Consider the following 14,297-nt stretch of genomic DNA (forward strand, 5'->3'; position numbering starts at 1 on the left):
AAAGATGTTTCTTATTTAAAAAAAAAATATATAGCTTTACAATACCAATCATGTTTTGAATGGGGCAAAATAAGGTGAATCCTTTATGGAGAAGGAATTAGGAGTATTTGTAGACAGCAGGCTTAGTAATAGTGCCCAATGTCAGGCAGTAGCTGCAAAAGCAAATGAGATCTTATCTCGTATTAAACAGGGTATGGATGGAAGGGAAGTAAGCATAATTATGCCACTGTATAAAGCATTAGTAAAACCACACGTTTAATATGGAGTACCATTTTGGGCCCCACGCCATAAAAAAGACATTATGGAACTAGAAATAGTGCAAAGAAGAGCCACCAAATTAGTGAAGGAAATGGAAAATCTGACTTATTTCGATTTGTTTACATTAAAAAAAGAGGCATCTAAGAGGACATATGCTAATTATATACCAATATATGCGGGGTCAATACATAAAGCTTTCAAAAGAACTATTCACCCCAAGGGCAGTACAAACGACACAGGGTCATCCCTTAAGGTTGGAGGAAAGGAGATTTCACCAGCAACAAAGTAAAGGATTGTTTACAGTAAGGGCAGTTACAATGTGGAATTCATTACCCAATTACCCATAGAGAAATGGAAAGCTGCAGCGGAGCACGACAAAAACGGGTTGGAGACCCAGGGCCACTTCTGTTGCAGCCCCTCTATGGGACTTTTTGTGCCTGCGGCTGCATGTATATTTTGGCCAATGAAAGTTTTTTCATCTCTATTTCACGTCTCGCAAACCCGTTTTTGTAGTGCTCCGCTGCTGTTTTCCATTTCTCCACTTTTACCTACCTGTGCAGGAGCACACACACACACACCGAGGAGTTCCTGGGAGTAGTACACCACGAGGAGAGTGCATCAGGCTCAGCGGCCGTGAGTGTTATACAGCTTTCTCATTTTCGCTCATGGGTCATGAAGGGACCAGTGTGGTTACCGATTAAAATCAGGGGCTCGTGCGGGAGGGGTTAGAGTCGGCGACTCGTCTCATTAGTGGGCTTCCGACTACCTTTCCTCGCCCTCACCCTAATACCGGAGACACCTGTGTTGACACACATTCATCGACCATATCCTGACTATATGCCTACAAGCTTTATAATCTCCTGGACCATGGGATAGAACTACAGCCACCCGTACTCCTGTATATACAGAGACACTCTTAGTGGGTTATTGTAGCACCGGCTATAGGATTCACCAATTACCCATGGAGACTGTGATGGAAGATACAATAGATATCTTCAAAAAAATGTTGGACATCTTTTTAGAAAGGAAAGAAACCCCCTTTGGGATTGCTAGTGCCTTAAGGGGTTAACTGTGTAGGGTACACCCAGGGTAACGACCCTTGCCCATCACCTGGTGCTGGGTGATTAGGCAGCATCATAGTCCCGCCCTCTTCTGCCCAGTCATAGTGACGGGAAGATATATATAGCGGGGGAAGGCTTCTAGAAGGTTAGGTTCCAGGGAGGTGACAAGTGGAGAAGGTCAAGTGTACATATATGTAAATAGGTTCCCCATCAAGTAATACTCGCTGAAGTTAGTAAAGGCCCCTGGTTATTACTGTTTGATTTAGGGATATGCCCTTGTAGATAGGATCCGTTTGCCAACGCAACAAATAAAAAGTACAGGTTCCCACAGGATGGGGGGAACTTGTGGCCCATAGAGGGGCTGTCCCAAAGTGGCCCTGGGACTCCAAGAGAGATCAGTATCAGAGAGCTCACTACACAGGACCTGGACATGGATCTCGAGGGAAGGAGGTGTAGTTGGTGGCTTATGGATACCCGTTTTGCCTCAGCACCGGAGTGCTATAGACTAGGTAAGCATGCCAGTGAAGTTTGACTATATTAGTGAGGAAAGCCCAAGAGGGACCACAGGAATTCACAGAGGCACAGACCCTATATGGAGGGAGCCATCACAGAAGATGAACCCAGTAACAAGTAGCATCACCAAGGTGCACCAAGTGAGGGTGTACCCCCAGAGAAGCAACAGTTGGTACAAACCCATTGAAGATCACACTGCTTTGAATGTAGTGTGGATGCTGTCAAATAAAGGAGAACGTTTGCACCATAAAAATTTCTGCCGCCCATCACTGCTTACCAACGTCCAGCCTGCACGAATCCAGCACCCTAACAAAGGTAACCATGAGTTAGCACTGCCATGCACATAGATTATTGATGTAAACCCCTTAAGAGCTGGGTTTACACAGAGATATACCCAATAAGTAAATATGGGAAGGATGTTGATCCAGGGAGAAATCGGATTGCCGTTAATTGGAGTCAGGAAGGAATTAATTTCCCCATTATTAGATGATGTTTAATTTGGGGTTATTTGTTTGCCTTCCTCTGGATCATTATACTGTAAGTACGGATGTAGGATAAGTATCTGTCGTCTAAATTTAGCATACTGTAGGTTGAACTTGATGGACGTATGTCTTTTCTCAACCTCATCTACTGCGTAACTAGGTAACAATGTAACCAAACCTTACGTGTACTTTGTCCCTAAAACTTGTATTACTGTAATACACCTTACTTTTTCTAAATATTGTAACATTTCCCTGTCATATATAATTGAGACCATTACAAAATGATACATAATAACATATAATAATCCTTAAATTAAAAAATATAGCAAACCTCCCCCCCCTCAAAAAAAACCTTATGGTTTCTGGAAAAGTAAATTATCAGACATGACAAAATGTTTGTTTGTAAAATACAGCAAATAAAAACACCACTTGTAAGGACATTTTTTTGCATGTGTCAACCCTGTCTCTCCCTATTATTGCTTACCATGTAATGCTTCCACTGTAGCCAGGGATTCTGGGTAATGACATGCAAATGAGAAATCAGGGTTCAGCATTAGCATGAAAGTATTCCCCCTCCATTGAACAAAGATGCAATGCCCGTGTTTGTGTGTTTCCCAGTACTCCAAAGATGTTTCATTTACCTTATTGTCACATTATGTATAATCTTATTTATATAGTGCCAACAATGTACACAAAGCATTATATAATTACAATACAAGGTAAATAAAGTACAAGCGACGGGTAAATAACATAAAGAAAAACGGAGACCCTACCCCAAAGCAGAAAAGGATCTTTTTGACGCCCAATTCTACCGCCGCCGCCCGTTTCGCCACTAAGGTAAGTGATTAGCGTTAGCATTAAGGGTTAACTATAGGGGATTTAGGGCAAGGTTAGGTGGTTAGGGAAAGAGGTTAAGATTTTTAGGGTAAGGGGTTAAGTTTTTTAGGGTAAAGATTAGCGTTAGCCTTAGGGGTTACGGTTAGGGATTTTAGGTTAAGGGGTTAACGGGTTAGGGTAAGGAGTTCAGAGTAAGGTTAGGGGGCTACCTTGGCAGTGAAATGGCCAGCGATTAAATGTCCCGGCGGCTAAACAGTGGGGGCTAAATGGCAGCGGCAGGGTGCCTGCGGCAAAATAACCTAGACCGGTCCCAAAGAGCTTACAATAAAAGTTATACAGTGGTTACGTTGCATTCTGGGTAGTGACAAAAACAACAGGAGAATAATTCTAGTGGAAAGCTTTTGGAAACTGCAGATTTGCTGCGGAGGAACCTTGTGTGGACTCGTGTGGTCTCCGTGCAAACAACTGAACGTTTCCCTCCCGCTCTTGCCATGCGTCACAAACCTTTTACCTCCATCTCTTCCTGCCAAGGAAAGGAATGAGTATGATATGGGGGTCCTGCACCAAACAGCTAACATTTCAATGTTTTTTACAAGGGCAGCCAACAGGGTAGGGTGCAGCTGGGTGTACAAGGGGCAAGCCTTTAGCGGGCCTGGATTTTGTAGACCACTTGCCCTTTGATTTGACATGTTTTCCACATTAAATAATTCTGAAATATGATTTGTGTTATTCTTGATAATTCCCTTGCACGTTTTCCCTACAGAATCTTCCAAAAATACAACCCGAATTTAGAAACCTTGCAGAATATTAAACCCTACAACAGTGGCGTCCAACTTTTTTTTTTATATTAAGGAACCCTATAATTATATTGTGAAATTCTGTGGAACCCCAACCCTCTAACAGGGGCTCTGAGATCAGATGCATTGTAAGGAGCCCCAACCCTCTCTAATAGCGCGTCTGAGATCAGATACATTATAAGGAACCCCAACCCTAATAGCGCGTCTGAGATGAGATACATTGTAAGGAACCCCAACCCTCTCTAATAGCATGTCCGAGGTCCAGGGTATATCTGAGACCTACCACACACAACATATCATGTTCATATGCATACTGCTACACCAATACAGTACCATGGATGTTATTCAGATATATGCATGATCATTGTATGTCCTTAAACACTTTTGTCTCCGCGTACATACAGAAGATCCAGTAGCAGGATTCCAGCGCCACAGAGGACTACTTTTGGGTACATTTAATCAAGAAGGACGTTTAGAACAGGCCTTCAAGTCTTCAGGGCGGCAGGATACTGGACTTTCCAACATATCGGTACCGTATTGACAAAAGTGCACCACTGTAGTAGGAAAGTCTATCTTTGAGAGCTAAAGTTGTGTTTCAGTAGATACAAGTCCTCTGACACGTTTCACACAGCGTAGGTGCTTTATCAAAATGAACGCTGTGTGAAACGCGTCAGAGGACTTATCTGTACCCCCAACAGCGGCTCTGAGATCAGATACATTGTAAGGAACCCCAACCCTCTCTAATAGCGCGTCTGAGATCAGATACATTATAAGGAACACCAACCCTAATAGCGCGTCTGAGATGAGATACATTGTAAGGAACCCCAACCCTCTCTAATAGCGCGTCTGAGATCAGATGCATTGTAAGGAACCCCCACCCTCTCTAATAGCGTGTCTGAGATCAGATGCATTGTAAGGAACCCCAACCCTCTCTAATAGCGTGTCTGAGATCAGATACATTGTAAGGAACCCCAACCCTCTCTAATAGCATGTCTGAGGTCCAGGGTATATCTGAGACCTACCACACACAACATATCATGTTCATATGCATACTGCTACACCAATACAGTACCATAGATGTTATTCAGATATATGCATGATCATTGTATGTCCTTAAACACTTTTGTCTCCGCGTACATGCAGAAGATCCAGTAGCAGGATTCCACCGCCACAGAGGACTACTTTTGGGTACATTTAATCAAGAAGGACGTTTAGAACAGGCCTTCAAGTCTTCAGGGCGGCAGGATACTGGACTTTCCAACATATCGGTACCGTATTGACAAAAGTGCACCACTGTAGTAGGAAAGTCTATCTTTGAGAGCTAAAGTTGTGTTTCAGTAGATACAAGTCCTCTGACACGTTTCACACAGCGTAGGTGCTTTATCAAAATGAACGCTGTGTGAAACGCGTCAGAGGACTTATCTGTACCCCCAACAGCGGCTCTGAGATCAGATGCATTGTAAGGAGCCCCAACCCTCTCTAATAGCGCATCTGAGATCAGATACATTGTAAGGAACCCCAACCCTCTCTAATAGCGCGTCTGAGATCAGATACATTATAAGGAACCCCAACCCTAATAGCGCGTCTGAGATGAGATACATTGTTTCACACAGCGTAGGTGCTTCACCAAAATGAACGCTGTGTGAAACGCGTCAGAGGACTTATCTGTACCCCATGTTTGTTTAATTAGTTTAATTACCTTTTTTTCTCTGAGTTCACGTCCAGCCTTTGCAATTTTTTGGTGTGCGCCGGGGTTTGTTCCGCCTCGGATTTTCCTCTGATCATTACCCATCGCCAGGGAGCACGCCATTCAGGAATCGTTCTACGGACTGTGGATCGCGAGTTTAACGAATATCTATTTCAAACATTACTGCGGCTCGATTTTTAATGCCAGTGGGATATTTATAGGTTTGATGGGACCCATCGTGTTGATGTTGTGCAGGTAGCACTGATTGATCTGGGTTCATGCGGGTCTTCCGTGACTGCCCCTCGCCTTCCCTTTAACCGCGGTTCATGTACACCACGTATATTTCCACTCACGGGCATCATTGCTTATCCGCATGGATTTTATATGGATTCCCGCTAAAAAAAACATATTTTCCACACGCAGCTGCTGGGGCCATGTTACCGCAGACCGTGCTGCTGAGCGAACAGACGGCCTTAAGGCAGTGTTCGCGTCCATGTGGCGTGCGGGCGCGTAAGCGGCAGGGGGCGCGCGTTGTGCAAGAAATTCGTTCAAACAGATTTCTTGGCGCGACAGGCCGGTCACGTTAGCAGCTCCGAGACGTCACTGGCACGCCCCTAGACACGGCACGTACCATGGCCGAAAAACGCATGCGCTTTAAGCGGTGACGTCACGGCCACGCACGGTTCCGCCCGGGCGAAGTTTCCATGGACCTGGCCTTATGCACCAGACATAGGACTGGCTTCCCGCCCACCAATTCAAACACATCCAGGACAGATCTATAAAACAAAAATGGAGAAGCGCACGCTCCACAGTATGTAAATGTATTTAAAAAAAAATAAGATTTATTTAAAAAAAATATTTTATTGTTATTAATGTAGCCCTGGTAAGAAATGGGGCTATAGTTCTATCCTCCTCCTGTGTGTAAACTCTGCTAAGGGCAGATTGCCAGGAGTTGACATGGGTTTCCCCCGCTTATGACACTGGGTTGTGTAAGTGAAGGTAGGTCACGTGACCCTGTGTCCAATCAAGAGACGCAGGGGCGGTGCCTACTGGAGGTTACATAAAGCAGTGTCACTTCCTATTTGGTACAAGGTTATAGTGTGAAGAGTTAGTGAGTTAGGAGGAGAGGAGTGATCAGCTCATGAGTAGAGCTGATCTAACTATAGTTAGTAAGGCGGACCAAGTACCTCTCACCCTGCTTAAGGGGTGAGGGAAGAGCTAGCCCCACTCTGGATGCCCTTTGGTCCAGAATGGTGGCAGGGAGGACCATCACCAGGGAGAACAGTTAGTGGACTGTGCATCACTGCACCTGTCGGCTGCTGCTGCTGCCGAGGAGAATAAAGAAACTGCTGCTTTTAAAGATGATCCTTGTGTGAGACTGGGATCTCTCATCCCTGTGGGGAATCTCTGTGGTAAGGATTCCACCCCGCATTCCTGGGGCTTACTAAAGATGGAGGCGCTGCACCATTGCATCAGAACGAAGGCATCCACCACAGTAACCTGTTATCCCCCATACCATCGCGGGAGACTCAGGTCCTCCTGTTGCCAGCAGGTATGTACCACACAGAGACACATAGCCAGACCCCAGAACATCTTAGGGGGCCCGATCTGCGATTGGGAGGGGGAAAAGGGGCTAGATTAATAAATCTCTATTTACATACTATGGAGCGTGCGCTTCTCATTTTTTTTTTTTTTTTTTTTTATACATTTGTTTAATTTACATTTAATTGTTTTTATTTTCGTTACATTTAATTCAATGAAACAATTTTTCATTAGGCGTGACAAAATGGAAATAAACAGCCCTGGCTTATAATCAGCGACCAATGAAAAGATAAATATACTTTTACAAATGCGCACACAAACAAGGGATATATTTTCTTTGTACTCTTATTAATGACTTTATTGCTGTTGTTCTTAGTGTTACAGATAAAGCTCACATTCTGCTTGTCCCCCTCTATACCCTGATATCACACTGCCTTTCCCGCTTCTCACACAGCAGCGTCACCTGTTGATAGGGAAATTCATCTCCCTGTCTCTTCAGGGCAGCCGCGTCATCTGTTGCTAGGGGGGAAGCGCCAACGGTTGCTAAGGGAGAACAGGCCAAAACGGTTCGTTTCTACGACAACACCAAGCCCCGAAGCCTCGCGCCCGCACTTGTCAACGGCCGCGCAAGTCAGCACCAAGACCAGACCAGCTCAGCTGAAGAGGCGCGCGCGAGATGGTGAGCGCGCGGCATTGCACACCTTCCCGCCAAAAGTCGTGGTCACGCCCACCTCGTCCCTTAGCAACCGTCCGGCGCTTCATGGCGTCGTTACCGGCTGAGGGGCTGAGGGAGGTGTACCGGCTTCAGGTAAAGAGGTCGGGCAGGTCTTTAAAACCCAAATGACGTGTGTGTGGTGTGTGGTGTGTGGTGTGTGGTGTGTGGTGTGTGGTGTGTGGTGTGTGGTGTGTGGTGTGTGGGTGTTTTTTGACATGTCCCATCTGCTGCAAAGTCTCCTGCCTGCCACACTGAGGACTCATCACTTTAACAACAAAAAAAAATCCCCATTGCTTTAAAAAAAAAAAATATCTCAGCCACCCTGCCCTTCCCCATTATCTTGTAGCAAACACTGCCGCCATGGATTATGGGAAACGGCATGCAAATGAGCTCACAGTGGGTCACTTTTCTTCATGTCCGTTTTAACATGGACCCCTATGAGCTTAGGCCTGTTGTATTATCAGCGGCGGTGAAAAGCCGCCACCGCTCCCGGGCACTTTAGCTGTGGCGGCTAACCGCAGCGCCTGATGATGCCGCGGGCTTCTCAAATGTGACGTCTCAGGGCGTCGCCATGTTAACGACGTAATGACTTTTTGGCGCTGTGATGTCGCATTGCCGTGGCAACGAGACGCCGTGGAGGAGGGTGGCAGCAACAGCGAAGTGACTTCTCATCAGGCCCGCGGTAAAAGTATACGGGGCGAAACATTTTGCCGCCCTAGTCCTTTGCTTAATGGGGAATCCGCCACTGTGTATTACACCGCTTTGGGTTACACAGCCTGGGTTATACACAGCAATTTCAACCATTTCGTCTCATCACGAGGCTTGTTATACTGGCTCTGCAACGTCAAGCTGGTACACGGGTATAACTCACTGCATTTATACAAATCTTTTACCAGGAACAAATACACTGAGAGTTACCTCTCGTTTCCAAGTACAGTACAGCACGTCTTGGGCACAAAATAATAGGTTGACAACATTATAAACATGCGGGGTTGCCACCTTCAACTGAAGGCCAAGCTGGAGATTTTTTTTTTTTAAATATAGCACTTACCTCTGGTGTCCTCCCGGCATCTTCCCCCTGCTACTCTCTTCAATATGGCTGCGCGGCATCAAATGGCGCCGCGTTGCCATGGCAACGGGACCATCACGCGGCGTCCGGTTGCCATGACAACATGGCGCCACGTCCTATGTCACGTGGCGTTCCCATTGCAGTGGCGCTATGTGATGCCGTGCAGCCATATTGTAAGTAGTTGCAGGGGGAGATGTTGCCGCTGCCGCCCGCCACGGATTGCCACCACCCGGAGGTTTACTAAGTAAGGCCGGAGATACGTGGCCATAACCCGTTGTCTCCAAGTGAAACCCGGAGTGGTGGCAACCCTGTAAACGAGATTTTTTGTTGTTGTTGAAGGAAATTAATCCCCACAATCGGCATCTTAAAGTGGACGTGGGTGCTCAAAGCTCTGTGATGCGTACGCTGACAGGGAAGACAAAATGCCCGTCATGGTCCCGCCCCCTCCTCCCCCCCTCGCGCTCCCCTAGAGCTCCCAATAGACCGCCGATCGTGGCATGCAGCCGGGAGGACCGAGGCCGTAGCCTAACCATTCAACTGGTCACTTCTATCCAAATGATGAGTGTGTATCTCCCCTAAATATGGGTGTATGTGTGAATACTAACGCGACCACAGTCCTGTATGATGTTCCTAACATTATAAAGTTACAGTTTAATGGGATTTGGGTGCTGTTTTTTGTTTTTTTCACCGAGTGCTTTTTGACCCAGTTTTGCAGCCGGGAGACTTCAACAAATAGAGCCCTTTGCAGCATATGTATCCAGGAAGAGACAGTGCGATTCCAGGGCAAAATAATTGCTTCACGTGTATCAGGGGAAAGAATCCTGTTGATTTCAAATAATTAAAAAAAAAATTATACATCTTTTGTTTTTTTTGCCCCAGATTGACACAACTTTTGCCTTGGTACTTATAGGCCTAAAGCCCTGAGAGCACAGTACCATACAGCGAGTTAGAATCCCCCCACCCCTGTTATTATGGGAATCAGGAGGTGGGATGTTTTGAAGACTCTTGGGGACTCCGATCCTTTAACCCCAGCAGTACCGGGAAAAGGGTCAAGCCAGCTTCACGGCTCTTCCTGAACACGGGACCGCTCTTCGGAGCGTTCACGCGACGCAGCTTCTGTTCTCGGACGTGACGGCGAGGCGGGTGCCGATCACGTAAAAACCCCATAAAATGAGCAAGTGGCGATGAGGTACGGTGCACATCACTAGGGCCCCAGGGGTGGTACTTGTTTTGGACATACACCGTACGTCATTAGGGCACTGAAGGGGTTAAAAAAAGAAATAGCGTACTGTATATCAAGTCATTTTAGACATTTTTTAGTTTAAAGCAGAAACTCCTTAGGTGGAGGAAGGAATTATGATGTATCTGGTTTCTTCCAACATCTTCCCCACTTTCCTGAAACAAACATTCACGTGTTGACAAGTATGATCTCATTTACATGTAATGTAAATCCGGTTTATGCACGTTCCTCCATGGGGTGGCTGATTGAAGGTGCTTATCCCATGTACCTGGCCAGAAAATAGCCATTTTTAATACAGATTTTAACATGCTAAATAGCTTCCCTAAACAAATCCAACCATGCTAATGTAAAAAATGTGGGCGCTTTAATTTAATTACATATGGTATTTTTTCGGGGGACTCTGAAAGGGGAAATGTTTGATCTAGACCAGCAGTGCTCCAGTCCTCAAGGGCCACCAACAGGTCAGGTTTTAAGGTTCAGCACAGGTGACTTAATCAGTGGCTCAGTTGAAGGCTGAGTCCCCTCTCATTATCTTTTTTGGGGATCTCTGATAAGACATGGGTGGGGTAAGGGAAAAGATCCAAAAAAGGGTGCTAAGCTTTAGCACGTCTTTACTTCAATTCAAATGAATAGCACCCTTTTGTGGATCAGTGCCTAGATCAGAGGTGGGCAACTCCAGGCCTCAAGGGCCACCAACAGGTCAGGTTTTAAGAATATCATTGCTTCAGCTCAGGTGGCTGAATCGGTGACTCAGTTGAACCCCATATCTTAGAGATCCCCATAAAAGACAACGAGAGAGGGGACTGACTGCTATCTTTTTTTGAACACATAGTGACATTAGACAAAAGGGAGCAGTTTGAGAAAATCAAACCCCTCCCCAGTGTCCACTCACCGTGTTTACATAATTACATCATTTAAAATCCGGTAAAGTTATCTGCGCTCGTGCTGTTCCATGTACTGGTGATTTAAATCTGTATTCCCCGTGCAGCCGTCAGCAGGAGTATTCCAATATCTCCTATAATGTTAGCTCCCAGAGGGGAACTCAAAATAACACACAAAGAAAAGAAGCAAAAAGCGCACTGAGGAACAGTTGCAAATATGTTTGTATTTAAAAACGTCCTTTAAAGCAGGAGTGCGTATACTTTTACCTCTGCGCCCCCCTGCCTGCTCTCCCCCCCGCCGGAGACAAGGTAAAGGAACTTACAGAGGCCTTGTGTGTGATCCCCTGTCATTTAATTTTAAATGCTTTGGTGAATAGCACAGGGCCTCTGTAAGCGCCGCCCCCCCCCCAACTCCCCAGAAAATCTCGTGCCCCTCAGTTTGCGCACCCCTGCTCTAAAGGACAACACGATAAAAAAAACATTTTGACAATATAATATAATGAAACTTACATATGTGTAAAAAGTCTGTGGTGTACATAGAACGGGAGATCTGGTGGATGAATTGGTGGGTCCGGGCCACAAACGCCGTTCCCTGAATGAAAACTGCAATCCTCTCTCTACCGGTCGGTCTGTGACTTCACCAATGCTAACGCGTGCAGAAACCTCACGTGACCGCTACGCGTTTTGCACTTGCGTTCTTGCTCAGGGGGGCCAATCAAAACTTATGTAAAGTCTCCTCTTCTGTTTACGGGATCCGAGGGCCTGATCGCGTCATGTGATCACTCATTGTCTCAAGGTTATGTCTCTGGCATCAGTTCACTTTGGTCCTAGGTGGGTTTGCACACTTATGTTGCAGGACCCTCTAGCAAAATGTACCCACATCATCCAGAAGATAACTGAAATACTTCCCAAGTCTTCATTTACAATGTTTACAAACGATTCAGAGGTTAACTTTCAATAATTATTTTCACATTACATTTTAACTGTAAACCTGCTAAATAAATGAGTGCTATAAGTTAATTTTGGTTGTGAGTATTACTGCTCTTCTAAGGCTGCGGCCACGCTGCCGCGACACGCGCTTGACGCGCTCACTCTAATGTAATCAAATTAGCATGGCCATGCTAACGCTGCACATGCACTTACGCTTAGAAAAGCTAGGCGCTTGGGGAGACAGGGAAAATTGATTTTCAAGTGCGCTGACCCTCCAGCAACCAATCAGCATCAGTCAATGAACACAGCCACACACTCACACACACACACACACAGACATAGCCCCGATCCAGCCAATGACAAGCAGCCGGCCTCGCCCTCACGCTTGCCAAATTCAGCAGGACAGCCTGCGCTCATGCTTGGAGAGTTGGTGACGTCACCGCACTCAAGCATGAGCGCTCAGCGGCAGCGTGGCAGCAGCCTAAGGGGACGGCCCCGGTCCCTTCTACACGTGCGCTGTGCGATCAAGCTCTGCCCCCCAGTCAGGCCGGTCCCAGTTACTACCTTGTCGCGTACCTTTCCCCAGCGGTGCGCGACAGGTTTTCAGTCAGGCAGGAGAATTTAAACTCAGAGTTTGCGACAGAGGCATGGCCACGCCCCCGCCAGCGGTTCAGCCAATGATGGCGATCACGCCGCGTGAGGTCATGGCCACGCCCCTGCAAACCCACCGCAACACCCCCTTCCGTCGCAAACGCTCCCTCCAATTTTGAAATTGCCATGATCAAACATACTGTGAATTCTGGGGTCACACCCGCTTGTATCTCCGGCAGGAGGGGCAATGCAAAAAAACCACTGATCGCTACTTAAGGTTTTTATTATTGCACGCTTCCACGCTCGAACGTCAGGTGAAAACGTTTAAAAATCAAAGTTTGAAATGAAGAAAAAATCATATTTCTGCAACAGTTGCCATGTTATTTGCTGCAGCATTAATTGCAGAACATATTGAAAATGCATAACTACAGTCAGGTTTTTTTATACGTCTGCTGTGTGCACATTATGTCCAGTCCAGTCAACAATTGTGCAAGGATACTGTAGGAATGTAGAAAAAAAGCACACAGCTTTCAGTTTTATAAGTTTTTATTATGAAGCGCCTAAATTTGATAACGTCTTCAAGGTCGAATCACAATGGACAACTGTGGTAGACTTGGTTGTTACAGTATCTGGTTTAAAACACCTGCAAATTGACACAGTAGCACAGACAGAACTGTACACATTACAATTAATTAATTTCTGCCACCTGGCGGATACGCGAAGAATTGCACCCAAAGACATCCGAAACCATTAAATTAAACAGATCAACCGCGGGTGCCTTGTGGCGTGAATGCGGAGTTAATACCGCGTGGAATACAGCAGAGCACATGAAAACGGCTCCGTGATTTATTCGAATAACGGCTTCTGCAGCTGTACATAAATACATATATACTGTCTGGCAGAGTCCTACTGTGATATTGTTACCGGGGTATCCACTACCCTTTCAATGGACAATAACATGTTTCCTCTAAGCCTACTTAGTTTATTAACATCAATCATTAGACAATCATTTTTAGGATATTGTTTCTATTACAATTTCTTACGCTATTTAACATGTCTTTCAGAAAGAAGAAGGTCGTCAGAGTTTGAGAAAGTTGCTGGCGTGGAATGAATTTGATGAATCCGTCCATTTAAGACAGAGCATTTTTCTTGACGTTATTTACAACAGTATAATTTTTGCAGCAGATAAAGGATTTCCCTGGTCTGTAGTGGCAAAAGTTGCAAGATTATCAGAACAACTGCTACATGATATCAAAGGTATTTAATGCATGCCATAAATTAGCCTCCTTTTTCCTAAAGGGATATGTAGCCTATTGATTTTGGAACAAATTAGGGACATTAATTCCTTAATTAGTGACCTCCAATGTGCAGCACTGACCCCTTCACCAATGAAGGTATTATTGACTGTGACAGGGTGAATGAACGTCACCAGCCATATACCTGGCAAACATACTGTATGTCTAAGTTTGCAGTGCAGCAGAGACGAGGTTAACTTTCAGTGGAGAAGGGCTGCTTAATTAGTCTGACCCCAGCTGCATAATGAAGGTGTTTGAAAAACCCCAGGCTACACACACCTGTAAGCTAGCTGGTCAGGAGACAGGACTGAAAATACTGAAGAGATTACTGCTATAAGGTCTGTGTTGCAAAGTACATATGTGATGAACTGTCTGTGTCCTGCATGCAAAAGAGAAGCT

The 14,297-nt window shown here is 45.6% G+C and overlaps 1 protein-coding gene across 3 annotated transcripts in view; it reads left to right on the forward strand.

Annotated features, from left to right (window-relative positions):
• Nucleotides 1-6,705: 6,705 nt before the first annotated feature.
• The window catches only part of C4H8orf74 (chromosome 4 C8orf74 homolog), a 71,430-nt gene continuing 63,838 nt past the window's right edge, over nt 6,706-14,297 (forward strand). The window contains exons 1-2 of one of the 3 annotated variants that reach the window (XM_075598693.1): nt 6,706-7,187; nt 13,668-13,860. In XM_075598693.1, coding sequence (XP_075454808.1) covers nt 7,086-7,187; nt 13,668-13,860 — 295 coding nt within the window. In that variant the 5' untranslated portion in view covers nt 6,706-7,085. Of the gene's footprint in view, nt 7,188-7,679; nt 7,857-7,878; nt 7,986-13,667; nt 13,861-14,297 lie in introns of those variants that run through there. The other 2 variants (XM_075598695.1, XM_075598694.1) reach the window with 2 other exon arrangements.

The sequence above is a fragment of the Ascaphus truei genome, chromosome 4 (assembly GCF_040206685.1).
Source record: "Ascaphus truei isolate aAscTru1 chromosome 4, aAscTru1.hap1, whole genome shotgun sequence".
NCBI lineage: Eukaryota > Metazoa > Chordata > Amphibia > Anura > Ascaphidae > Ascaphus > Ascaphus truei.